Below are 27,187 nucleotides of genomic sequence, written 5' to 3' on the forward strand. Positions count from 1 at the left end.
TCTCCGTGAGCGCGCGCACGCGTGCCGGTGCAGAGATGCGCATGTGACGACAAAAGCAAACGCAGGACACCGGGTTCTCTCTCACACACACATACACAGTCTGTACCATCAAGACACAGACAAGATCTACCTCTCAGGCGACATTTACAGGCTGGTCAGACCTGAATAAACCAGGTCTGCGCGGATTTAACAGCACGGAGGTAAGTGTGTGTGCGCGTCTGTGTGTGTCTGTGTGTGTGCGTGAGATGACGAGTGAGAGGTTGGCTTATTATCTCATGCAAGAGCCCGGACAGTCGGATAGGTCCTCCCACCGGTGTCTGCCTATTTATACGGTTAGAAACGCAGCCAGGGGTCGTGATAACAGGACGCGACTGGGACATAAAGACATTCATCACAGCGCGGTAAGAGATCCTGTTCTTGGCCGAGTGTTGCGGATGCCCGTGAGTGTGTGTTTGACCTAAATTATGCAATGATGGTGACATAGCCGCTTGTCGCATGTGCTCCTTGTGCCTTATTGGATGCAGGCTGCAAGGACCGCTGCTCGGAGTCAGCAGGAGTGTATGGTGGGAGGTTTGAGCCCATGAGGATGATGTGTATGTTGGTGTAACAGACTGCATCATCCAGCAGCGTGTGCTGCAGCAAAATCCACACACACACAAGCACACATATATATCTATAGACAGTGCTGGTTTCAAGTTAACCTAATTTTGTAACCGACCTGCAGGCTCCGTGCAAATTAGCACAAGTTGCAGAGATGCAGGCCTGTGGAAAAACGCACCTTTCAAACAGAGCCTGTACTGACAATAAAAAAGAGCAGTCCTGATTGAGACGCATTATTTTCAAGCATGGTGCTCAAATTCACCAAAAAAAGGCTTTTGTTATTCTGCTGACCACACTGCAGATTCGAAGTGTAACATTAAGTGTCATTTGTTTCCCATGTGTAGCCCCTAATACACAGTACACTATGTTCTGGAAAAGTATGGTGCGTCCTGTCCACGCATGCTGCACAACGTGCACATGTAGGCGCATAAAAGGGCAGGAGGCCAGTACAACAAACCAAAAACTAGCAACGATAATGGAGTCTAATATCACTTCTTAGCTGTGGCTATAGGTAAAGCAGTTTGGATGATCTGCACTGTAACCGTATTTTTATTATTATTTTAAAGTGTATTTGTATTTGTTTCCATAATCTCAAAAATAAAATATAAAACTGTATTGTGAAACAGCATGATGCAACAGCAGCACAGCACTGTCAGGTAATATTTACATCTTTCAATGGCACTTAATACAACATCAGTAACTACACTATGACAGCACATACTATAACATTTTTTTAATTTTTCAAACATACTATGACTAATAAAAAGTTAGGCATACTATCATATGACTTTTCTTTTTACTTTTTAAATACATACTATGATTTTTTTTAAACTTTTTTAAGACACAATATTGTTTTCAATTTTTGAAGATTTACAATAATAATAATAATACAATATATAATATTTTGAGACTTTAAATAATGTTTAAATGTTTTACTATGATATGACTTATTTCAAATTCTTTTTTGTTTTTAAGACTTATATATGTTTTTAAAACTTTTTTTTAAAGACACTAATATGACTTACAAAAAAGACATACTATAATGACTTTTTTAAAACTTTTTTAAGACATTAAAAATTGTGACTTTTTTTTTTAAATGAAGACATCCTATATGATTTTTTAAAAACTTTAAGACATACTACAATGTGACTTTGAAAAACTTTTTTAAGACATTAAATAATATGACTTTAAAAAAACCTTATTTAAAGACATACTTTGAATTTATTTATTACATTTTCAAGACATACTATAAAATGACTTTTTAGTATGACCTTTTTTGAGAATTTTTTAAAGACATACATAAAAAAAACTTTCAACTTCTTTTAGACACATTATACAGACATTTTTATATACTTAAAACTATAAACTTATTTATTTTTTTTTACTTTGGAGTTTAAATAAATAGAAAAAATACAGTAAATGAAGCACATACAAATATACTCATTATTCACTCTTGCATATATCATCTTAAAAAAATATAAAATTGTGTTGTGAATCATGATGTAATAGCATTACAGTGCTGTTGTTGCATCATACAATATTTACATCTGTCAAAAGCACTTGACGCAACAACAGTTACTGATGCACACAATAATAATCCTACTCAGGCTGATAGAGATGAGATGCAGGGTCAGGGGACTAAATAACAACCCAAACAGACATTAAATGACATACTGCTGTGTGAATAAATATTCTTGCTCCATTTGCTGATTAGGACAGATGTGGTTCAAAGCTCCCCCTCAACAAAAGTAATAAGACCTTTAAGTGTGGATCGATTTGTCTTATATACTGTTCTCATACTGTTCATTGGTGTAAAATGTTGACATATAATCTTAAATAAGAATACATTTTTGCAGATTAGATCGGATCCCCTGAAATGCACTCACATCAAAGGGCTCATTCTAGTATGCACTGATTTAAAAGGTCTGGAAAGTGAAAGTTTCAGAAAAAAAACCCTGTTACGTAAAGACTGTTTAAACACTGTGGGGGTTGTCAAATTGCCCAGTGACATGGAAATACCAGTATCAACTTGCCAACTGGGGGCACGACGTTCTCCAAACAGGGCAGGCAATGTGTGGAATCCCAGTGCTTTCAGTGAAAAGGGTAAACAAGCCAATGACCAAAGACAACCGGTTACAGACACAGGTCAGACAGGGGGAGAGGGGGTGTGGGGTGAAATGAGGTGGACCGTATTGGCAGCAGGGAGACATGGGAGTTTTAAGGGAAGTGAGCCAGAGTTTTGGGATGTAAGACAAAGGCAGTGTGGGCAGTGTTTGGGTTTTTATGAAACTGGGGCAAGTGGGCACTGTTGGCTGTAGCTGGTGGGTAATGTTTTGGCGGGAGTGGCTGTGAATGTGTGAGTGTATGTGTGTGTGTGTGTGTGGTGGGTGGCTGTGAGAGGAGGAGCTCTGTCAGCATGCCAGGTCCACATTCTCACCCTGCTGCTGTTGAAAGGGGCGGTAAAGACATAAACAGGCCCAGTGGGATTAGGGCCCACTCGGAGAAGTGATCAGGGGGATTTGCTGCCCGGCGGGCACACAATGGCACTGTCCCATAACACACAAACACACACTACACATGCTCAACGGCAACGTTTCACAACAGACCCAAGCCTACACAAATCTGATTAGAACTCCCTTTTGTTTGGGAAGCGGCACCGGGGTTAACAGAGGCTAGCCTCGCCGCGGGCCATGTTTAATAGGACAGGGGGTCTGTGGACGTTGGCGGGACGGCATAGAGAAAAGCTGGGGGCTCGTTGTGTTGTGGCGGGGTGTTTCCACGTGTGTGAAGCCCCAGACAGACAGGGAGGGTTGTGGCTGTGTGTGTGGAAGCACAATAACAGGATGAATAATGTTTTTTTCCCCTGTTCAGTGTGTGTGTGTCAGCTGATGATGGAGGATAGGGACAGGATCTAAGCAAACATGAGAGAACAACAACATTGGCAGACACAAAGACAGCAAGCCGGTTTGAACCTGTTCAAATAATCTGACCCAGAAACATGGAAGCAGTGAGGGGGGAGACAAAGCACAAACGGGCCTCTGCTTTTAGTTGAACATCGAATGGACGGCTGCAGAAATGTCTGGAACTTTCTTCACATTTCTGTCGTTCTTCCTCAGTGCCGGCTCTGGCCCAGGCTCCAGCCATGCCTCTTCTGGAAGAGACCACTCTGCGACAAGAGCACCCACCCACTGTCCCCGTGGTCATCATTGGTAAACACTTTGCTCTTAACCTCCTGATCTTTAATGGTTTTATATTGGCCCTAATCCTACATTTTAACAGAGGTGTGGATTCGACTCACATGACTTGGACTCAAGTCACAAATTCGATGACTTTAGACTCGACTTGACAAAATAAACAAAGACTTGTAACTGAACTTGAACTTTAACACCAATGGTTCATGACTTTATTTGAACTGAGACTTTTGACCTCAAAAAAACAACTCGATACCTCCCCCAAAGCCCAAAGATTAAAAAGTATGCAGGAAGTTCAAGGAGAGAACCATAAAGAACCATGAAAAAATTATACCAATTTCGTTTGTGTACAAAAACTACACTTTGATAAATAAGAAACAAATTATAATATGCAAAACTAACAAAACAAACTTATTTCCAAACTGTAAAAAGCATTCACGATTTTGTAACTTTAATGTTATTAATCCGATGGCAAAATGCCATTACAGTTGGTGAAGAGTGCATTATGACTTGTTAAGGACTCGGAACTCAAAGTCTAAATGCCTACAAACGTGAAACCAACACAAACAAACAAAGAACTAGTGAAGACGAAGGGCGACTCTTGCGTCACCTGTGTCTCACCCAAAAAGTTGCACCTGAACACACCGCAGTGAACAATAACACAAACAGTTATCAACCCATTCTGCAAAAGAGCTCAATGGCTAGTAAAACAGTCTGACCTCATCCGTTTGTCCTGATCTCATGCTCTCTTTACTTTAGCTGTCTATTTGTTTTCCTAGTGGGCCTATTGAACGTGCAGAATCAGCCAAAAAGGATACAAGGGCCAACTGGAAACAGGAAACACCGCAAAATCTAAGGAAACAGCTCACCGACAGCCTGACATTGACTGACATCTGATCATTGACTTGGTGTGTCAGGGCCCTAAGACTTGGAACTTGAGCACCAGAACTGAACTTACTCATGACTCGCAAAACAATGACTTGGTCCCACCTCTGCATTTTTATCTTTAAAGCAACATGTAATGCTGTGTGCTCCTTTGTGATGCTGAGCCAACTGTTTCCCAAACCTGGGTCTGTTTTTAGGCAACGGCCCATCAGGTATCTGTCTGTCCTACCTGCTGAGTGGATACAAGCCCTACCTTGATACAACAACTGTCCACCCAAACCCCATACTGTACAGGAAACTGCAGGAGACCAAGCACCTATCCATCACTGAACAGGTAGGTACACCTATGAATTCCTTGCACATGTAGACACGATCACAGCTGCACATCTGTGTCATGACAGGGACTCTTTTGCAGGATCTGGAATATTTGAGTGAAGGTCTCGAGGGGAGATCGAGGAACCCTGTGGCCGTGCTTTTTGACACACTTCTACACCCCAATGCTGACTTTGGCTACGAGTTCCCTCCTGTCCTTCAGTGGAGGAGGGACAAGCAGCAGCACATCCCACATCTGGTGCTCGGGAGGGCAACACCTGGAGGTGCTTGGCATGTAAGATACAAGGTTTAGTCTTCCACGTGTTTGTAATGATCCATATATTCGTGTCAGATACCATGCAGCATGAAACGCACTGGGCAACAGCATATTTTGACGCTCTGAGCAAGTACTGTAGTAAAAAAAAACGAGAGAGTCCACACAGGGTGGGTTGGAGGATGGGTCAAACAAACTCAAGCTTTTCACCCGGGAGACCACTGTTTTTGTCCTATGTGAAACCAAAAGTCAATCCAGTCCTTTTTAAAACAACTTAATGCACTCCTCAGTTGCTCTTTCTGAGGTTTCTCCAATTTTCTTTCCGATTAAAGGGTTTTTATTCTTTATCCACTGTGAGGGTACAAGTACGGAGAGTATCGTATCTTGTAAAGCCCTCTGAGGCAAATTGGGATTTGTGAGGTTGGGCTATACAAATAAAACTGAACTGAATTTAAGTGCTGGTATGTATAGAAAACTGCTCTAGCTGTGTTGCATGAGGTTACATTATAACACACTCTCACTCCAACCTCGTCACATACTGATGTTTGGTCATGGACTTTCCACGTCCACATTCAACGTGCAAGGTACCCTGGGTGCATTGGTTATTGATGTTCTGGGACACCGTGTCAAATTCTGCCTGTTACATGCATTGTTTTCTTTCAAGATACACTTCCGTTTTCACAGGAAAGTTTATTTTGAAAAGACAAAATGCATTTAATGAACATACATTGATACTCTGTCCCTGAACGTCCAAAACTGATGCTTGAGGGGTATCTAAAGAGTCATAGGTTGGCATGCAGGACCACTGATGAAGCGTTGGTATTTGACAAGTTGGGAGTGAGGATGTGTTGTATTGTCAGTCGTTTTGTTTTAACTGTCTCAGACATTGCTTTTTCCTCTACACTTCTTCTCTCCTCAGGCAATGGAAGGCTCCATGCTGACTATTAGTCTTGGTATCTGGATGGAGCTTCCCGGTGTTAACTATAGAGACTTGACAAATGGGAAACGCAGGTACTGAGAGAGGACAACGTAAACATCAAAGACATGGCTCAAGCCTCAGTTTAATTCTGTGCTACCTCTTTTCTCATCATCTCTCCTCTCTCTAGGGATGTAACCAGTGACAGAGCCACCCCAGAGGAGATATCATCCTATTATCGTAACTATGTGAAGCTAAAGGGCCTCCAAAAGAATTTTGTTGACAACACCTACGTGACCTCTGTCCAGAAACTCAGCCGGGGGCACGAGGGGGAAGGTCTGGAGAATGGGCACACTGATCAAGGAGATGGAGGAGTGGTAGATGGTGGGAATGAAGGCTTTGAGGTAAATGGAGTTGAGTGTCTCAACAAGGGAGGAGGGGGGGCTCTCTGGGAGGTAAGGGGATACCAGCAGGTGCAGAACGACACTCATGTTCCCTTCTCTCTGTTTGCTGAGAATGTAGTTCTGGCCACCGGTGCGTCTGATTCACCAGTTCGATTAGGCGCAGAGGGGGAGGACCTACCGTTTGTATCCCACAGCATCTCAGATTTGGGTTTGGCTGTAAGCCTGAGAAAACTGGATATGAACTCTGATCCGGTTTTAATTGTAGGTGCGGGTTTAAGTGCTGCAGACGCAGTTCTGTGCGCTTGTAACAGCAACATAAGAGTGCTTCATGTCTTTCGTAAGAGCGTAGACGACCCAGACCTCATCTTCAAACAGCTGCCCAAGACCCTGTACCCAGAGTACCACAAAGTCTATAACATGATGTGCTCTCAGACCTACACAAATGTGGCTCCCTCCTCTGCTTCAAACAGACCCCAGGCTGTAAGCATTGCCTCTTCAGTATGTGCCAAGATTTGCCCAAAGCCCCAACTTGCCACAAGTAACATGGCTGGTAATGCCAGTGTCAGCCTGTTTCCTGACTACACCAGTTTCCCTGAACACTGTGTGGTGTCCTTCCAGTCTGACATGAAGTGTTTGCTGCAGGGGAACAACTCCCTCAAGGCATTCAAGATCTCCATGGCACTAGTGCTGATCGGGACCAACCCTAACTTGTTTTTCTTGAAGGGTCAGGGCCAGTACCTGGGTCAGGATCCGACAAAACCCATCTCTTGCACGCAGAACCCCATTGACATCCACCCCTACACTTTTGAGTGCACCAAGGAGCCAGGTCTGTTTGCCATGGGCCCGCTAGTGGGAGACAACTTTGTTCGCTTTTTGAAGGGTGGTGCTTTAGGCATTGCCTCCTGTCTGCTGAAGAAACTCAAGAAGAAAGAGAAACTCATCAGCAATGGAGGGAACAACTTCATTTGATGGATAAAAGAGCAGTACACGTTGGTCGTAGGGCACAGATTTCAAGCGCCTCTTACCAACTGATGTAAAGGGTGAAACGAGTTTTAATATGTTTTAATCATTTAGGCAGTGTTTTTTCATCAAAGTTAAGGCATTTTTACAACTTTCTGAGACCAAAAAGACAATGGATGTACACTAATTAGTTTCTAAAGAAACAAAAGACAGCTTTCAACAGTCTTGTCTGACTTCATAAGAAGTCCCCAGAAGTCCAAGCTACCATGTGCCAATGTTTTCTAGTCAATCTGTAACCTCACAACTGAATGGGACCTTATTTTCATCAGGGTTATTTATTCGTTCACCATGTGTCTTTCAATCCATTTACTAACAACAGTTAAATGTTTGTCGTATCACACTTTAAGTCTTATTTTAGCGTTGCCTTTAGGAGAGGGGAATGCTCAGAAGTAGAGGCCACTGTGCTCATCCTCCATGCAACTTATAGCTATAGTTGTGAGGGCAATCTGGTATAACACAAAGTTACAATCGATTTATCTCAAAACATGTGACACAGCAAGTTCATGGCTAAGCAATCTAAATGTTCCTGATTATTCTGAGCCTACCGTTATTTTTAAACTTCAGAGGATTCTTTGTTTAGCTGCTATTGTAGGTAGTTGGAGCCATATACCTAAAAAACTTTAAGTCTAATAAATCTGACCTGCTGCTTTGGTTACAGTGATACTGACAGGATTTCTATGCAAACAATTTCCCTTGCAGATCTGAATGTATTCTTGGGCACCCACTGACAATTTTACCATTTAGATTCAAGTATCCTGGCAAAAGACACACACTCATTAAAGGATCATTCTGGTGTTTTACATTTTTCTTCTTTTTAAAAATGTATTTCTATACAGTACACACATCTTCAGATGTAAACTTCAGCCAACGGTGAAAATCTTGGCAGTTTTTAACATTTGTTTAGATTTACATTTAGAGCAACGGCAAATGTAATTGCGAGATTACTAGGGGCCAGGGCACATGCCGTGTCTTTGACCACCTAGAAATGCGAGATCGAGCACTGGGTGCTACTCTTGCCAGTACTCTGTGCCAACTTTTAAGGGTGTGCAGGCAGGTTGCATCTTAAGTTTTTAAGTGACCATAACCAGTACCGTATCATAGCCTACTAACCAGAAATCCTGAGTTTGGAGCTGATCTTCTTCCAGCTGTTGTTTTTCAAGTGTGTATTAGGCCTAAAATGTTTTTTCATATTTATTATAGACTGATGTTAATGGCAGAAAGGGAAGATACTGGCTGTGATTGGTTGTTCCTCGTCATATGACATGCAGTGTGCATTGCTGTGTTGCAAAAGTTAAACTTTGAGTATCTCAGGCCGCAGCCATAGCACCCTGAAAAACAGGCCCTTGGAAACACTCATGTGCCGTGACAGCGCTTTCGCTTTTGAGCGTGCCTTCGACGCATCCACAGAGAAAACACTAGATTTGAGAACGCTAAATGCACATCCTAATTTTCCCCACTGATAGTGCTTGCTTTTTTGTTTTTAAATTTGGTTCATTTGGCAGCCAGCTTTCAATTCTGAGACATGGAAACTTCTCATCAAATGAGCCCACGCAAACGTGTGTTACCCCACAATGATGTATTTTGGCAAAATGAAGATGGGCATGGTGTTCACTGAGAGGTTTCATTAGTGGTAAAATATGATTTCTAGAAGACAGAATAAAACAGCAGCATGGTAATTTAACTTAATATCACCCATTACATCATGACTGGAATATTATGAAAAAGTAAAACAATTCTTGCCTTCACAATCCATTTATCTAAACACTTAAAATTTTCTTGTCTTTTAAGCCAGTCAGTGCGAGCTGACTCTAAACCATTATAGATACACATGAAGAAAAGGGGCTCTCCATGACACAACAGAAAAGCACACTTGCTGAATACCCATTTTTACAATCATACCATATAAATCATTTATTATTTTTTTTTTAATTTATTTTTAGCAAACCAAATCTTAGCATTGTCTTTGTGTTTTTATAATTGCATTACACTGTATTTTCAGCATGTTGTGGCTATCCCTGTGAAAGCTAACACCTGTGCTCCATCTTAGAGCTATTTAATCTACCTACTGGGCAATATGTCAATTTTTTATTGTCTATCACTGTAGTCATAACATATGTTTATTTCAAATTTGTAAAACATGGCACACAACATTGTTTACTAACATAGAAACTGCAAACTCTAATAACTGGGCTGAGATACACCAACTCTAGATGTGTGTATATATAAAAATCTTCTTCCATTTTTAATACAGCCTCACAGCAAACAGCCAAGTGCCAAATCAGACAGATGGTGAGCAGAGACAGTAGCAATCTATTCTTCATTTCCACTGTATTTTTCTTCCTTTCAGTCATTTTAACACTGTCTGCAAGAGTGTGATGCTATATGCAGATCCCCCCCCCCCCCCCCCCCCTTCTATACAAGATGGTAGTCAGAGTCAGTGTTGGGGGCAATGCATTACTAAAATAACATGTTACTGTAGTCACATTACTTTTTCCACTAACAAAGTTAGTAGTTTAACACATTACTGTATAAGTTTTGGTAATCATATAACAGTAACTAGTGGAAATGTTGTTACTTGTGTTGAAAATTGAATTTCTGCTGAATTATTCCTTGATGCTTTTTTCACTGACTTCTGAATATTGTTTTGATATGAATATTAAATATATGCATGCAGGCATGAACCATTGCCTTGCAGCAGCTGCTGTGAGCAGAAGACAGGAAAGAGTATGTGTAAGGACTGCAGACTGGGTGACTCAAAAGTGGAGATAACTCTTATTATTGTTTTGAATTTAGTTAAAGGTCCAGTGTGTAGGATTTAGGGGGATGTACTGGCAGAAATTGAATATAAAATATTTTTCTTTGTGTATAATCACCTGAAAATAAGAATCATGGTCCTCATCCATGGAGATCTCCATGCTGCACTGCCATGTTTTTCTACAGTGCCCCTAAAAGGACAAATAAAACACTTGCTCTTGATGGGCCATTCGTATTTTCGCGTTGGCCTTTATAGTTGGAAGCCCCTTTGTGACAAGCAGCATCCGAAAAACACTGATTTTTTTAATGTTAAACTGTTTCATTCAGTGTTTTTTTACCGGCTTAAAATCACCTGGTGCATTTGTTTTAGAGAGAAGGAGACCTCTAATTCAGCTCATGGTAAAAGCCTCCAAAATGTCTGGATCTTAAGTTATCAAAGGAAAAAGGTGAGCACAAATTAGCAGGTGCTGGTCTAGCTGCCCGTCTGCAAAGTGCCAAACACTTTTTATAACGTGAAAATGCTTTATTCCGTGTTTTATTTTCTGCTTTTAATCACCTGGTCGGTTTGTTTTAGAGGAAGAGACCTCTAGAGATGATTCAGCTCCTGGTAAAAACCTCCTGAACACTGAAGGAATTCAAACTGGGAAAAGTTTCAGCTGGTTGCAATCCTCACCATTAGATTCCACTAAACCCCCCTAAATCTTACACAGTGGACCTTCAAAGGATAAAAATATGACCCAGGTTGCTTCAACTCCAAGCGCAATCTGTATGCTTGATGAAGCACCAACAGGTTTATTGTGTGTCCATCCATATGCTTCACATTTTAGCACAGATTCGTACGGATGTTTGAAAGCAACTCGCAAGTATTTGGTAGAAAATTTGCTTTAATCCCAAAGTAATAAGCAAAATAATCCCATTGTAGTTTAGAGAACAGAATGATATATAAGGGCCAGTCTCCTTCTTCCTTTTGGCACTCTGCTGCTCTTAAAAAAAAACAAAAAACTTTTGTTACTGCACAACTCATGCTGAATGCTGGCACTGGCCTTGGATATGAAGGGACAGGTGGGCATCGACTATCTGCACAGAAAGGCCTGTAAACGTTTTGGCATGATGACTACTTATCTGAACAGTTTCAGATCTGTAAAAGTGCCTGAAGGCTCGATGGAGATCGTTTAAGAAATGGCAACTTGAATCCCTCTTGAGTTTCTCGTTCAGATAAAACCAGGGAACACATTTGGTCTTAACTTCAAAACGAAGGAAAAGCTGCTTTCAGCATGTAGAGTTTTAACGCTCTCTTGTACAATTGAAGAGTTTTTAATGTTTTGTATGCCGCATTTTTTTATTATTGACAAATAAAACTTTGAGAAAAAATCTCTGAACATGTGACTGTTTTGTTACATTGTTCGCTGTCAGTGGCTTCATTAGTGACATTTATAGATAGAACAGCAAAACAAAACACTGACAAACATTTCTGATCATATAAGCAGCTACCACACAGTTACATTTGACACACAGATATCAGGATTTATCTTTCAAATTATTATTTCTGGAGTCCTTTTTATATGGTGTTGATGAAGTCTGACATACTTCCTGTGCCTCTGAAATGATTTCTCCCTGTAGGACGTTGAGATGAAGGCATTTCATCTTCTCCTGGTTAGTTTGCTGGGGTTGTACCTAAGGAAACACACACACATACACACACACAGAAGAGATTTTATCTCACAGGTCTGTCCACGTCAGGATGGGCTTTTAACATTCCTCATGGATCATTCCTCACTGTCCTTAGAGGCATTTTGAACAAACAATAAAATCAGCCTAAATTAAGCGCTGTAAAACGAGGACAGTGTTTGAACAGCTTAAAGCAAACAGGCTTCCTATAAACCACGTCTGGAAACTTCGTTTAGACCTACCAAAAAAGAAAATACCGGAGTGTTTTCTTAGCAGCGGAGTCCGTTCCCCGGATACGCATGACTGACTGAGCATGACTCAGTGATCAAACAGCTCAGCCTTGACGCACAAAATCAATCTCAGACTGTCTCTTTTCTGCTTAGTCAAAGAAAACACGGCAGCGCCAGCAGCAGCGCCAGCTTACATCACCTCTGTTACCTAGGCAACCACTGTGACGAAAGAATCACTAAGTTCTCATTGGTTACACTGAAGCCACAGCGGTCCCATATCCATAATTCCCAGTTAATTATATCATGTCTGCACCAGATGATACCGACTGAGGCTGCACAGACAGAAACTTTCTGACAGAGGACTCTATCACTTTATACTAAATGAGGGACCAAGCAAGTGTAGCACAAGGGGCAGTGTACATTCAGGGGGTTTACCCAAATTTCAGTGTCCATAAGGTAAGGAACACACCACTTAGTTAACAGTGGGAAGTATTGCCTCCTATATTCAGAAGGATGCCAATGACAAGGAGACAAGAGGGGAAACATTTATACCCGTCTGGCTAAACAATAAACACAAAAATGGGGACAAAGAAACATATAAAATATTATACTAAAAACAAAACAAAAAAAACAACTTTATGTCACATGTTCTGGTCATGTCCTAAAGTATTTCATTTCTGGGATTTAATATTCTTTCAACAATGTTTGGACGGCTGGTTGCCCCATCGATGTCCATAGCAGTATTTGGAGTGACTCCTCTAGATGCTAATTTAAGTAGAGCCCAAACGGACATTGTCTCTTTCTGTTCACTTCTGACCAGAAGGCTCATCCTGTGTAAATGGACGGACTCTTCACCTCTAACATTTGGACAATGGATTAAGGAGGTTATGTATCATTTACAATTGGAGAAATTCTGTTGTTTTATTAAAGGATCAACTGCACGCTTCTATGCTACCTGGCAACAATGTTTAACTTTGGTAGCAAATATAGAAGCTGAAAAATTGTAGCTAAACATGTTATACTTGACTACTTATGTCACACAAGTTTATTAATTTGTCGTCCTTTTTTAAAATAAATTGTTTTATGTTTATATATATATATATATATATATATATATGTATATATATATATATATATATATAATTATTCTTATTATTATTTTCCTTTTTTCCCATTTATTTATTTATTTTTTGTTCTTGTCTTTTGGATTTCCTTTTGCTGATCTGGCTTTCTTGGTTTGTTCCTGGGTTGGTGGATGGGTGGAGTTGTTTTGTTCTGTCCTTGTTGGTTCTATGTTTGTGTGTTGATGCTCTGTGCACCTTAATAAATTATAAATAAAAATACCTTGTGTAAAAAAATAAAAAGAATAGCATCAACTGTAGACAGTGTCTCAGTTTAACCACAATATTATTTAATTTAGCATTATTTTAGACAAATGAGCAGAATAGTGCAGAGATGACGTTTTGCTGTAGGCCGACCTGAAAGTTGACATCGCCGTGGTTCCCTAGTCAAAAAACCAAAGGGATTTTTCCATTGGATTTTTGATTACTGCAGAAAATAAACTCTGTGGCAAACAAAAGTTTCTGTTACTTACACATGCTGTTCAACAAGATAATCTTCACAAATCAACACCACTTGCATGATTTCTGAAGTCAGAGGTGAAAAGCTAACGTTAGACCCACCTACTTGAGGTATTCTCAGAAACAACTTCATAAAGAAATGAAGGGAGGAAAGAAAAATAGAAACAACAGGATAAGGTCAACCACGCCTAGGACAATTCATTTGTTTTAATTAATGGAAATTGCACTTATTTTGTATTTACCCTGGATAAAGACATCCTAAAAGAGACAAAGAGTGGTTTTGTAGGTTGTTTACGTAGTCAGACCTGACCAGTTTTTACCTTTACTTGATACATGCTACTGGAGTTGTAGTTTCATTTTTCATTGATTGGGGACTCTAGAGAGGAAATACAGCAGACGTAGCTGAACAAAAGATTTGGAAAGGTTATGATGGATTATCAATGAAAAGGATAGATTAGGTTATAAGGCCAGGCTATAAACGAACTACACTACGGTCGCATGTCTTCAACGTTGAGGCTGTAAAGCTGTGTTCGGCGTGAAGATGCTCTGAAGTCTCACTTAGCCACTTGTCTTTTTATAGACATGTAAAAGCTTCAAAATTCTGAGGTGGTATTTGCTGATGCATTTCATGTCGTCAAACAAAAAGTGAAATTCCCTTAAGCTTGTTTTCACCACAGACCTCAGGCATCTAACCAAAAACCCATTGAAAAAATACACTGACATTGAGATGAAGGAACAGGAAGTCCAACAATGCTCACTCATTCCTTTACAACCCTATATATCTGGATATATTTTGGCTGTGTGAATATACTTCACTACCATCTATTGGATTTTAAGATGTATGACTTTTTTCGATCAGAGCTGAATGTCTTATCTTGCAATGTTAACAAAGGTAAAAAATAATGTGTTTATCCGCCCTGTGATTTGGATTCACTCCAAATTTTAATGGCTTCTTCCTCTGCTGCCACAACCTTCCACAGAGTTTCATGAAACAATGAGCTCAGTAGTTTTCCCAGTAATAACACACGCAATGAGCTAATAAACAATTTATATAACTTACTTTTGGAGTTACTTTTTAATTACATCCTTGCTTTAGACATTATCATTATATTGCTGCTTTTCGAATCCGGTAGGGCTGCCCCCTAATAGTCGACTGAACGCCAGTCGAACACTAGTCGATTAGTCAGCAAGATTTCATTGGTCGCTTAGTCGCAGGAAAAAAAAAAAAGTGAAACTCTGTTAGGAGCTGCGCCTTGTCAAAATATATCAAAACCTACATGACTGGACCATGTGGGAATTTAATTTGAAAGGACAGACACAGGGAGAGACCACGCTCAGCAGTCAGACAGGAGTCAGGTTATAAACCAATCACAGCCAACAGATATCTTTCCCTTATTCAGTAAATATTCAGTCTGATAAATACGGAAAAGTTGATCATGTTAGTGCAGGGCTACCCACAGCTTTACATCTGTCCCAATGACGATAGGTCTACACACTTATAAACAGCTCCTGGAAGAAGATTTCCAGGCGGTTAAAGACCTGGCATGTATACGGCCCCTAATTTCCAAGGCTGGTACCTGTGGTTATTCCACAGGCTAGTTAATAACATGTCAGGCAAGAAATCCAAAGTGTGGGATCATTTTGAGAAGGTGAAGGACGAACCCAAGGTGATATGTAAACTCATCTTCATTGGTCGACTACAAACATGACGTATCATCTGAAACATGGAAGTAGCTACATGCCCATTAGCCCACAGCGTCATTAACAGGCGGCTCGCTCAGTGTGTGACGTGCACTTGTAGATAAAATATAGGCCTATATTAATGAAGGTTCATTAGTACGGTTTTGTATTTCTCTGTAATGTAGCACAGTGTTAACAATGTTACTAATAGTATTCTTTCTCACACCTTCAACTCAAACCATTGTGTTGCCCCACCTAAAATATATCATTTAATAATTACATTAATATCGTAAACATGCGGGCGACTACTCGACTAATGGCCCTAAATGACGACTACTGGTCGACTAGGAAAATTCTTAGTCGGGGGCAGCCCTGGACTCCGGCTTATTAATTGATAGCACATCATGCTTCTGCTGTGTCTGTGTTTTCTCTCTTTCCACACATATCTCAGTTTCAGATGAGGCCCAACATTTTGGACACATGAAGATCTCTACTGATGAGTTGGGATGACCAACACCTCGCTTATATTATATGAGTAAGTCATGCTGAGGGTTAACTTTTTTGTTCAAAACACAGATAATGAAGGAGACAGAAACTGAAGCAGCAGGACGATCTCAAATCTTCATAAATCATCAATAAATCAGTATAAAATAAAAAAGAATACGCCAGTGTTTTACCTTAAAATGTCAACCTAATGACAAAACAGAAAGTCAGCCTATATACCTACAGATGTGAGACAAATCTAGAAACCTTACACTGGTCTTTAGGAAGCTGTGAAGGACATATAAAGGTTAGTACACATCTTATCCAGTTTCTCACCTGAAGAGGTCATCTCCAGCGCTCTCATCCCGTCTGTTCTGACGCTCCTCCTGGAACAAACACAGGCTCAAGTCATGAATGAAAGGCTCAGACAGATCACAGACAGATAAAAGACACGGAGTGACAATAATACCTCTGCTGCATCTTTCAGCCATTCATCCAGATCAGAGTTTTTGCCCCGGTTGTGAACCAGCAGATCAGACCCTCTGATGATGTGGGCTCGGCCCTCTGCACTTGGCACGCAGACCTGCCACATGCACAAAAGGACATTTATGAGAAAGAGAATGATGAAACTTTGTTGGAATTTATTTTGTGTGCTTTGTGGAAGGGATTAAAATCGACTGTCCTGTTCGTATCGCGTCATTCGTGACATTGTTCTAATAAGGGCACACACGTTTATCTCTGGAAATTAATAAAAAACTGGACACGTCTCTCACAAATTATGGACATTTTATGGAAGAGAGAATCCCTCATTAGTGTGCTTCCTGGGGAAAAGAGGTATTTTCGTCCATGTGTATTAATGCTGCATAAATATCTAGACTTTCTGTTTTAAATTTCATCCACTTGAGTGCCTGAAATTGGATTTTTTTTTCCACACCCAATGAAGGGATGGGTTTTTTTTCTTTTAAAAATTTGTAAAAATTCTAGATATCTGGAAGAAAATATCTAGATTTCATCTGTCGGCAAACTGAATAGAACACAAAGGAGCCTGTTGAGAGAACTGTTTCAACTTCAAAGGCCTTTTCACATGGAGTCTGTTTTCTGTGGATGCTTTTTTAATTTAATCAATCACCAGAAAAAAATCTTTACACACATAAACCTCGCACACTGATTCCGATGCAATTATTGTTCTATTTGATGTGAACATTTGCAATACGTGACAAAATAAAAAGACACATTTCCTCCTTTGCCTCTCTCCACTGGAGTTACGTATCTCTCTGTCACTCCCTCCCTGTCTGTCATTTGGCACCGCAGCTGCATGAAGGGGCGGAGCTGTCTGTCCTCTCTGTCCTCCACATTCTGTGTGTGGTCCACTTGTTTTGACTGTGTCCCGGTGACACTTTTTCTTCACTTATTATTTGTCTAACGTCGCTAAAGGCTCTGACGGATGCGAAATACTCAAAAAGATCTAACCTGTTCTGAAAATTTTAATGATGGATGAAAGTTTCAGACTTCAAGCACGATTGACACAACATGACGTCGTATTTATTTTTAGATGTGTGACAAAGTCAGACAAAAAAAAATAAATAAATAAATAAAAACTGACTCAGTGTGCAAAGGCCTTAAAACTGTTTTTTGGACAAATCATCTTTTTCTTGTACATGTACTGCAGGTAAGTATAAAGGTGATTAGTATCTGTGTTCCCGTGCAGAGGTAGGTTTTACGTAGAAATATGGTCATTAGAGTGAGTTACGCTGATCTACATTTTGCCAACAAGTGCAAGTATAAATTAAAATACAGTATTATGTTCAATGGTAGGTTGAAAGATCTGTCACAACAGAAATGTGGACTCATTTTGACAAAAATAAATGACAAGTTGGGTAAATGAAATATGATAAAATGTCTGTGGCAATTAAGACCTTACCAATTTTAAGGTGACTTTAAAGGCTTAATATTTATAAAATTGAATTTAAGAGTTCAGGGACCTGCAAAAAATATTATTTTAAGTGCTGCCTCTAAATTTCAAATGAGACTCTGCTGTATGTTTCTGTTGTGTAAGTTGCTTTGTACTCTGACCTTGCGGAAACATTTGAAGTTCTTTGCGTAGCCGTTGCTCTGCGTCGTCTGTGGTTTGGTTTTGGGAGGTGCAGACACAGTCAGAGATCTAAACTCCACTAGCACCAGCTTTTTAGGAAGGTCTTCATCAATCTTCGACTCCTACAAAACAGCACATAGATTAATGTTTTAGGATTTAAAACAAATCACAACTGCAGTGAATTAAAGGTCCAGTGTGTTTCATGTAGTGGCATCTAGTGGTGAGGCTGACTGCAACCAACTGAAACTTTTCCTATGTGCCAACTATGTGGAAGAACAACAGGGGCCGACACGAAAGCGTGAATGGCCCTATCTAGAGCCTATGTTTGGTTTGTCTGTTCTGGCTTACTGTAGAACGTGGCAGCCTCCATGGAAGAGGATCCGCTCCGTATGTAGATAAAAATGGTTCATAGTAAGGTAATGAAAAACAACAATTCCTTTATTTCAGGTGAATATACAATAAAGAAAACACAGAGCATTATATTCCACCTCTGACAAAAGATGCCCTTAAATCTTACACACTGGACCTTTAATGCATAAAGGGGGTGTCCAGGCAGTTCAGACAGTGTCTTCTGACTGGTTCTCAACAGAGCTGCAACTATTAGTTGATCGACAGATAAATAATTCCCAACCAATATGACAATTGATAAATCCTTTAAGTAATTCCTCATGGGAAAATGGTAGAAAATGTTCTTTTCAGCCTCTAAAATATGGAGATTTTCTACTTGTTTCCTTTTTATATCACAATAAACTGAATATCTTTGAGTTTAGTCTGACAAAACTAGACATTTAAAGACATCATGTTGGACTTTGAGAGACTGAGGTGGACATTTTTCACCATTTTCTTACATTTAATAGACCAAACAATTAATCAGCTGGTCGAGAAAAATAATCAGCAGATTAATTACTAATGAAAACAATCATGGGGCGGCACGGTGGTGTGGTGGTTAGCACTGTCGCCTCACAGCAAGAGGGTTGCCGGATCGATCCCAGGTGTGGGAGCCCTTCTGTGTGGAGTTTGCATGTTCTCCCCGTGTCAGCGTGGGTTCTCTCCGGGCACTCCGGCTTCCTCCCACAGTCCAAAGACATGCAGATTGGGGACTAGGTTAATTGATAACTCTAAATTGTCTGTAGGTGTGAATGTGAGCGTGTCTCTATGTGTCAGCCCTGCGATAGTCTGGCAACCTGTCCAGGGTGTACCCTGCCTCTCGCCCAATGTCAGCTGGGATAGGCTCCAGGCCCCCCGCGACCCTCACGAGGATGAAGCGGTTGGAAGATGAATAAATAAATGAATGAATGAAAACAATCATTAATTGCTTGTAGATTACACTTCAAGTTTCAAAACAGCACAATAAATACATCAGCTAGCCACTCTTACAACTACTGGATGCCAGTAAGCTTTGAAATTTGAGTTGAGACTGAGTAAACTTGAATCAAAAATGTTCTGACTGTTGGCTTGAAGCCACTGAAAATAGTTAGTATTCTGATGACTTTGATTCATCCAGTGCTGTCTGTCCCGAGCTTAAGAGTAATCAAAAACCCTGATTTTGACAATAAATAAAGGCAGAAAAAGAAGTAAAATAGTTAGCTGGATATTGTAGCTTATTTAAAGTGAGGAAGAGAGAAAACTGTGACAGTAAGAGCTTTACACAGAACTTACTTGGACCTCCTGTTTGACTGTAACCGGTTTCAGAGGGGTCTTAGTCTCTTCTTTAGGCTCAGTAATATCTCCTTCAAGTAGCGCTAAATCCTGCAGGATTAAACATGTGCAGAAACAGTGAAACATGATTGAAAATATAACTGAGACTTTTAAGTTTTCTTTTCTCTTAATAATTGGAAGCACAAAAGAAGGCAGACAGTAAATCCTCACCTCAATGAAAGACGCCTCGTCACTGTCAAAAGGCTGGAGGTTTTTACTTGTACTGGCGGATGACACTTCCTGAGGTTTGCTGGACTCCTGATTAGTTTTCCTGTGCTCTAAAGGATCAACCTGCTCTTTCTTGATGGAGACAATATGTGGTGGAGATTTTTGGTGCTTATGGGAATCTGACTCTTTTTCCAGGCCCACCTGCAACCTCTGGTTCTTTCCTGTTTCCTCTACGAGGACCCGCTGCCTCTTGCTCGAAGACGAAGCCTCCACAGTATTTGAACTTTGTTTCTGTTTGGTTGTACTGTGCACTGTTAGCGGTGCTTTCTGGCCCTGATTGCCTGAGGGCTGCTCATCGCCGAAGTCCATATCCAGAGACATAATAGACTCCAGTTCATCCATGTGTATGTCTTCTTCCAACTCCTTCCTCTTTCTACTCCGTGGCTGCTCTGGGACAGCTTGGGGGACCTCTGACCGTCCAACAAAAAGGTCAGCTGCTGACCCCAGTGCAGTCTGGGATGTTGTTGCAGGGGCTCTGCCTGAACGTGAGTATGTTTCTTCAGATGTGGCTGAAGAGTTTGGTGCCTGTATGCTGATGGATGATTCCAGTACAGGCCGTTTTGACTCTGACGTGACAGCACAGAGCTCGTCCTCCAAAGGCCTTGATGACAGGATGAAACAAAGAGAGGGGTAGAAACAGACTTCAACATGAACAACAACTTACTACCAACACACAAAAACAGTGATATAGTTCTTGTTTTAAACAGCAGATGTTTACCTCTTCTTATTGACTGTTTGAAAGAAGTTGGTCAGAGTTGATTGTTTCTGTGGGGAAGCCTGTGCAGAGTTTTTCTGTTTCTGAGGAGACTGCCTCTGTACGAATGTCTTCTTGCCACCATTGGTCCAGGGAGCAGATGGCTGGGACCTGATGTCACTACTGCCTGCACCTGAAACTGCAAAAACATTGACTGACTGGTCAGATTATTACAGGCCTATCATTACTGCATTCAAGGGACAGTTCATTTATTTCTCAAGGTAGAGGATCAAATCAAATCAAATCAAATCAAATCAAAACAACTTTATTTGTCCCAAAGGGCAATTCAGTTTGACAGTTCACCAGGCCCTACAGATGCCACTGTCCACTATGCCTGCAGCGTGTTAGCTTAGCTTAGCATAAAGACTAGGAACAGGGGGAAATAGCTCGCCAGCACCAGCACTCCTAAGGCTCACCAATACGTATAATTTCTGCATAAATCCTCTAAAAAAATTATTAGACCTACGTTATATACTTTGAGTTGTGTACTTACGTTATCCCAAATGTTTCCAATAATGATTAAACCCAGAGAAATCTGTAATTTTATTCAAGGTAATGGTGCATTTCATTTGGTCACCTGTTAATGTCATATCCCCTCTAGCAACCGAGCTAAAGTGTATGATGACATTATAATGTTACAAAAGCATTACTAAGAGATAGAGGCAGTGGTAGAACTGCAACACCCATGTTCTGTAAGGTAGAATTACTGTTTTTGTCAAGCATTTTTGAAGCGAGCAGAGATGACGGTTCAGATGGTGTCGGGAAAGTCTGTCTGACGGCAAGTTAAAGCTGTGCATATATATTTATATCGCATAGAATACATCTAAACTGACACTGATTTTTTTGGCTGGCCCTTTTTTTGGTAGCTAAAAGCTGTTATATCACTCTCTTCAAAGCCACCTGACTCCTTTGACATTTTACCTCGCAGAACACAAGAGTTGCTGGTCTACCACCACCTACATCAGTTTGTGCTTGAGTTCGCCACAAAACGTTAGCTATAGTAGCTATATGGGTGAGGGGATCTGATGGTGAAAGACTCGAAAACCCCTATGACCCCAGGAACATCACCGATGATGCATACCAGCGTATCCTAAAGATGTATATTGAAACCTGGGTAGCTGACTCATCTAATACTAATGGTATATTAGCAAATTCATGATGTGTTAGCCGACGTTACTTGCGACTATTTCATTAGAATGAAACAAACGTGAACAAACGTGACATAAATGAAACTTCACTCTACTTCAGGACATTATCAAAGTCTGTCTTTTGATTTGATTAAGAGATCCCTAGCAGCAGAAATTTTATACAGTGCATTAAGTTCTGTCTCTCAAGTTACTGCAGAAGCATATTTCACATGTTGCACTATTAGTTTAACTAGGCTGCTCATTAGTACTCTTCAAACACAAATAAATCTGACAAATGGGGCCACATACATTGTAGGGATGCACCAAGCTAATAGATCAGATTGGTTTTGACACAAATACTCTTGGTAAAGGACAGATGTGAGTGATCCATATTATACACTTTGTCCTGATCAATAATGTTATGTAATTTGTAACAGCACAACAGACAATTTATTTCAAATGTTCAGAACCAAATTACATAGTTGAACAACAAAGGAGAGGCTCTAGAGGCTGTGTCTGTTGTTTAAGTGACCTACTTATGTACAATGACAATTAAGAAAAAATGTAACAGCAAAGCTCCGTGTTATGATTTCACACCAACAAAGTGTATACATCTCAGACTTTAGGTATCAGAATCTGCATCAAGCAAGAAAAAGCGGGATCAGTACATCTCTCATTCCTGCAGCTACCTGTTGGTTTTGTCTCTGGCTTTTTCCACGGTGAGTCCGCGTTCTTGGTAGCGTTGAACGATGAGCTCACTGTGTCAGCTACAACACACTGAGTGGGCATCTTCTGAGCTTCGGGTTTGGATCCACGTAGCTGACTGCCGCTCTGGTTTTGCTTCTTCTCAGGAGTCTCCCCCACCGCCACCACCCCTGTGACTTCTCTCAGCTCTTTCCTGATGAATAAAAACAATTTCACAAATCAGACAGGCAAACAGAAAAAGGACGACTCTCACACATGATGAGTGTGTGTCTGTGAGTGCTGGTACCCCTGTAATGGCTCTGTGTTCGCTGCGTAAGCCGTGATGTTCTGAGATGCTGCTGGTAACACAGTCTCATTCACCGCAACGCTCTGTGACAGCGAAGCACTCGGGATTCTGGGTTCCACTTTTGGTGCTGACTCTAAAATGTAAAGAAAGATAGAAACAAAGATGTTAAAGGGGCTCTTTGTGAAATTCAGAGTGTATGAGTTGTCTGCACACGGTTCTCAACATGGAGGTGGCTGAGTAGGTGGCTAGCAGCTAAAAGTGCTAACTCCATAAAGAGCGCTAACCAACAGCAACAGTGTTAACAGAGCTAACGACGTTAACCGTGGGGAACCAGAGGGTGGGTGCTACACTTCCGTGATGCCACCATCCCGATATCATCGTGACCGCTGTATGAGCACAGTGCAAAGCGGCGACATTGAGCTAAGCTGTGGGATACGCGCAGCCTGACCGGCTTACCACAACAAACAGAGAAGCTCAGACTGAAACACACAGAGGCGCGGTGACTGCATTTTTGGATCAGGATGCAAGTACACCACTATATCTTTACATAGCAAATAGTGGTTGGCTGCTTATTGATGCTCTGAATGTTGCATACAAAACCTCTGAGTATATAGTCAGTGTTTTCTTCTCTGGTCACCCACCTGAGTCTAGTGCCACACTGGACGGATTGCAGTACTTGTCACAAGAAGCATAGATGGCAGCCAAACCGATTTCAGACTCTGTGATGACTCTGAGGCCTTTCCTGTGTCAGTGAACAAAGGACAGATGCCAGAGAGAGTTTTAAAGTCTCCACAAATTGTAACCATGACAAATAAATTGCCAAAACACACTCTAAAGTGCTTCTCCACAGAAAAATGGGAGTTTGTACAAACCTTTGAACAATGTTATTTACAGAGTTTGCCCACTCTGTGGTAGAGGAAGAAAGCAGAGTTTGGGTGCTGCCTGTCATAACATCGACCACACAGCTCTGTGCAGACTCTAGCAGGCCCCGGGGCAGCGAGCCCTCCTGCAGCAGCTGGCTCCTGCCACCTCCAAAACCCACTGCTGCACTCAGCCGCTTCAGCTGCAAACAACATGGAAGAGCAGGAGTTACACATGATGTAGATCAGAGAGACAGACGGAGTGTCTGTGTGTCTCCATCCTACCATCCTGTGATATTTCCCCTCAGGTTAATCTGACTGAAGGCTTGAACCTTTGAGTGATGCATAAATATTTTAGCTCTTGTAAAAGCATTTGTTCCAGAGGATAATCTATAATGCTGTTGTACTTATGTACACTTACAACTTCAAGTTTGGAAATTGCAGAAACATTCACTCATAATGTGATAATATCAATTACAATTTGCATTTCAGCTGGCTTCTTAAAGCAGGGATGCAAACACATTACAGCTGGCAGAGTTTGCTCTTCTGGAAGCCACGGAGTAGAAAGAAGTTTAAAAACATCTATAAGGCCAACAAGACGGTGCAGATCAGTCTGCTGTCCCTGATGAGGACTCATAACGTGCACGTCCTCTGGTCATCTGGAGGCAGAGGTTACATTAACCAATATTTTCCTGTCATGAACTGAATTTTTTTTAGCAATGGTGAAAAAATCTGAAGGTCATTTGGACAGATTAGAAGACTGAGGGAAACTCTGAGTAATTCACACCCCTGCCCAGTTGGTGATGTGCGCATATTAATTGTCTAGTTTTGTCTTTGAGCTCACGTGCATGACCTCGTTGTGCAGCCGTCTCTAACCATTGCATTTAAAAGCTATATCACTATATACCGCTGCAAAATGTCACAGCAGCAGAATGTCAGAAGTTTCTTTGCAGCATCAGTGTCTCTGTTCATCTTTTCTCTCCGTGCCCTTGCAAAATCTTTAACATTGTTCTGTAGACTAAATGTTAAAAAATGAATATCACTGAATGAAAATTAAATGTTATCAAAAAATATCTTATTGTGCTATTCATCTTATTATCTTGTGAAAATGAAAATAATGGGTAATGATAGGTAACTGAATTTTTACGAGCCGATTTTCATCCATGTATGACTCATGGCTGTGGTTTTCTTTCTTTCTTTCTTTCTTTCTTTCTTTATTTTTCAGCATGCATTGAGTAAAAACAACCCAGTAAAATGCTGAATTTACTAGTCAATTAATTCATTAGTTTTGATTCATCACCGATTTCTTGATCACAGTTTAATAAAGGCAAAGATTTGTCTGCTTTCCTTCATATTTAAATGCGTACCTATTTGCTTGCTGATAATGGCATGAAAAAATATTCCAGTAAAACTTTGGACCCTGGTAAATTGTGACGGACATAATTACTGGGGCACAGTATTTTAAACAGATAAAAGTCACATTAATTCTAAATTTCAGAGCTTCATCCCTCAGGCTGTGTCTATTTACTACATTAGAGATGCTCTGATACTATTTATGCCTTCCTGATACCAATTACGATACCTGCACTTTCGTATCGGCCAATACAGAGTAACGATCCAATAGCAGTGCATTAAAAATAGAAGCTAACAGCTGTGTACTAATAACCCTGACACTACAGCCTTGCATGCTGTACACGTTGCCTTTTTACTGGTGGGACTGTCCAGTGTTAAATACTGACGATATTGCTGTGAGGGCTGCTGTGACGTAGAACTGATTTCTGGGAAACTATGGTTTTATCAGGGTGTGAAACTACTTTTAACTTTATTTATAAATTACATGGTATCAAATCAGGGCTTAGACTAATGTGCTCACTGACACCTGATCCAGCATTTTAGACAATATCATTGTCTTCACTGACAATCTTTTTGTATCAAACAAATTTACAGTTAATCGGAATTACTTTCCACCACAAATTTACATTTATTTATTTTATATTTTATTTGTCATATTTAATCTCTGTATATTTTAACTTGTATTATTTTATCTCTTAGATTCGCATTTTTTTTTTTTTTTTTTTTACTTTTGTGATTTTCTTTTCTTTTTTTAGACATATTTAATCAGCATTGTTTGAGGGAACCTGAGATCCCAGATGCTCATCTCCATTGACTGCTTCTATGTAATTGTTGTGAACATGACAGTAAAGACTGTGATATTTTCTAGATTAATAATATAGTTTACAAAATCAAGTTCAAATCTATTGTGAAAATAATCACTAGCTGCAGCTGTTGTAAAAAAAACACGCTCATGGAGCAGTGAGTCTCCCAGAGGATCTCCGAACTGCTGACTGCCTGGCAACTGATGTTCAGCTGATAAACATGACGCTCACAAGATCATGTGACTTCCCATCTTTTCTGAAGCTAATGACAGAAAAACAAGCCTCTAACGAGGGCTCATCTCTTTAAGTGTTTTGTTCTCCTTGACTGACTGCGGAGGATAACTACAGAGCAATTATAACTGATCACTTGAACCCTGCTATTCTGTGACCTAGTGATCTGCACAGCATGAGACCAGTATTAGCTCATCATCACAAAGACAGAAGTAGACGTACTTGTTTGGCACTGAGGAATATGAAGGTCTTTCCGGTGAAAAGCTGTTTGCGAAGTGGAATCACTCCAATGTTAACATCCTCTTTACTCAGGCTGGGCTCATCAATCTCAGGGATGAAACTTAAAAGCAATGAACAACACAGTTGGTGAGATAATGTTCAGTTCAGTGTGGCCTCTGATGTTCAGGTCATCCTCAGTGTGAATGTATAAACGTAAGGATGCACTGTACCTCTCAGCTTTGGGAGGGGGTAATTTCTGCTGAGCGGCTTTGCTGAGCTCTGAGAAGAACTCTGGCTTCACGATGGGACGACAACACAGCAGGGCAGAAATAGTCTAATCAGGAGAACAGGAAGCACATTAACACATGTCCAGGGGCAAACACACCACATGTATGTAACCTAATGAAGACATAAAGGTGTGTTCCTGACCTTGATGGTGACTTTAGTGGTGGGCATGACCAGGTGGGTGCAGTCCTCAGTCCAGCTGTTGACCAGCTTTCCACCCAAAGCCAACAGAGCCTGAGAGAGCGACGCCTTGCCATCATTGTCCAAACACGAGGAACACACCACTGGCTTCTGATGGTGCACGCTGAGATGAAGAAGTGACAAAGAAGGAGATTCATGATGGAACATGACTTAATATTAACCCTTTGAAACCTGGAGCAACATATTTTTTCTTGCGCTGTTGAATTTTGAATTTGGTAAAACATGTCCCACAAATTGCAAGAAAAACAATAGACTTTGAAAATTATTAAAAAATAAACTAGTGGAAAAAACAAAAAAGCTAAAAGGTAAAAGACTGAACTGTTACCGGTGTATGAAAATGGGTAACCA

General features: G+C 40.6%; 2 protein-coding genes across 4 annotated transcripts in view; one reads left to right on the forward strand and one right to left on the reverse strand.

Moving 5' to 3' along the window:
* Positions 1–8,409, forward strand: osgin2 (oxidative stress induced growth inhibitor family member 2). 2 transcript variants are annotated; one of them, XM_033640680.2, is made up of 6 exons: positions 1–200; positions 3,717–3,809; positions 4,874–5,010; positions 5,092–5,283; positions 6,182–6,273; positions 6,369–8,409. In XM_033640680.2, the coding sequence occupies exons 2-6, from the start codon at positions 3,743–3,745 to the stop codon at positions 7,549–7,551; spliced, it is 1,671 nt and encodes a 556-aa protein (XP_033496571.1). In that variant the 5' UTR covers positions 1–200; positions 3,717–3,742; the 3' UTR covers positions 7,552–8,409. The 2 variants fall into 2 exon arrangements, with proteins under 2 accessions (XP_033496571.1, XP_033496572.1); XM_033640681.2 differs by lacking the exon at positions 1–200 and adding an exon at positions 286–401.
* Positions 8,405–27,187, reverse strand: part of nbn (nibrin) — a 24,256-nt gene continuing 5,473 nt past the window's right edge. Inside the window, exons 4-17 of one of the 2 annotated variants that reach the window (XM_033640679.2) lie at positions 26,783–26,942; positions 26,584–26,687; positions 26,357–26,474; positions 23,760–23,950; positions 23,529–23,629; positions 22,888–23,020; positions 22,586–22,794; positions 20,734–20,902; positions 19,959–20,616; positions 19,749–19,838; positions 18,071–18,211; positions 16,467–16,580; positions 16,334–16,383; positions 8,405–12,030 (exon numbers count right to left, since the gene is read on the reverse strand). In XM_033640679.2, coding sequence (XP_033496570.2) covers positions 11,997–12,030; positions 16,334–16,383; positions 16,467–16,580; positions 18,071–18,211; positions 19,749–19,838; positions 19,959–20,616; positions 20,734–20,902; positions 22,586–22,794; positions 22,888–23,020; positions 23,529–23,629; positions 23,760–23,950; positions 26,357–26,474; positions 26,584–26,687; positions 26,783–26,942 — 2,272 coding nt within the window. In that variant the 3' untranslated portion in view covers positions 8,405–11,996. Of the gene's footprint in view, positions 12,031–16,333; positions 16,384–16,466; positions 16,581–18,070; positions 18,212–19,748; positions 19,839–19,958; positions 20,617–20,733; positions 20,909–22,585; positions 22,795–22,887; positions 23,021–23,528; positions 23,630–23,759; positions 23,951–26,356; positions 26,475–26,583; positions 26,688–26,782; positions 26,943–27,187 lie in introns of both variants that reach the window. The other variant, XM_033640678.2, reaches the window with a different exon arrangement.

Source organism: Epinephelus lanceolatus, chromosome 10, assembly GCF_041903045.1.
Source record: "Epinephelus lanceolatus isolate andai-2023 chromosome 10, ASM4190304v1, whole genome shotgun sequence".
Classification (NCBI taxonomy): domain Eukaryota; kingdom Metazoa; phylum Chordata; class Actinopteri; order Perciformes; family Serranidae; genus Epinephelus; species Epinephelus lanceolatus.

Bases quoted from the DNA above. Each gene is read 5' to 3' on its own strand.
- osgin2 (XM_033640680.2), top strand. From the start codon at position 3,743: ATGCCTCTTCTGGAAGAGACCACTCTGCGACAAGAGCACCCACCCACT. The intron at 5,011-5,091 runs GTAGGTACACCT...ACTCTTTTGCAG, and splicing joins ACCTATCCATCACTGAACAG to GATCTGGAATATTTGAGTGA. The intron at 5,284-6,181 runs GTAAGATACAAG...TTCTCTCCTCAG, and splicing joins CACCTGGAGGTGCTTGGCAT to GCAATGGAAGGCTCCATGCT.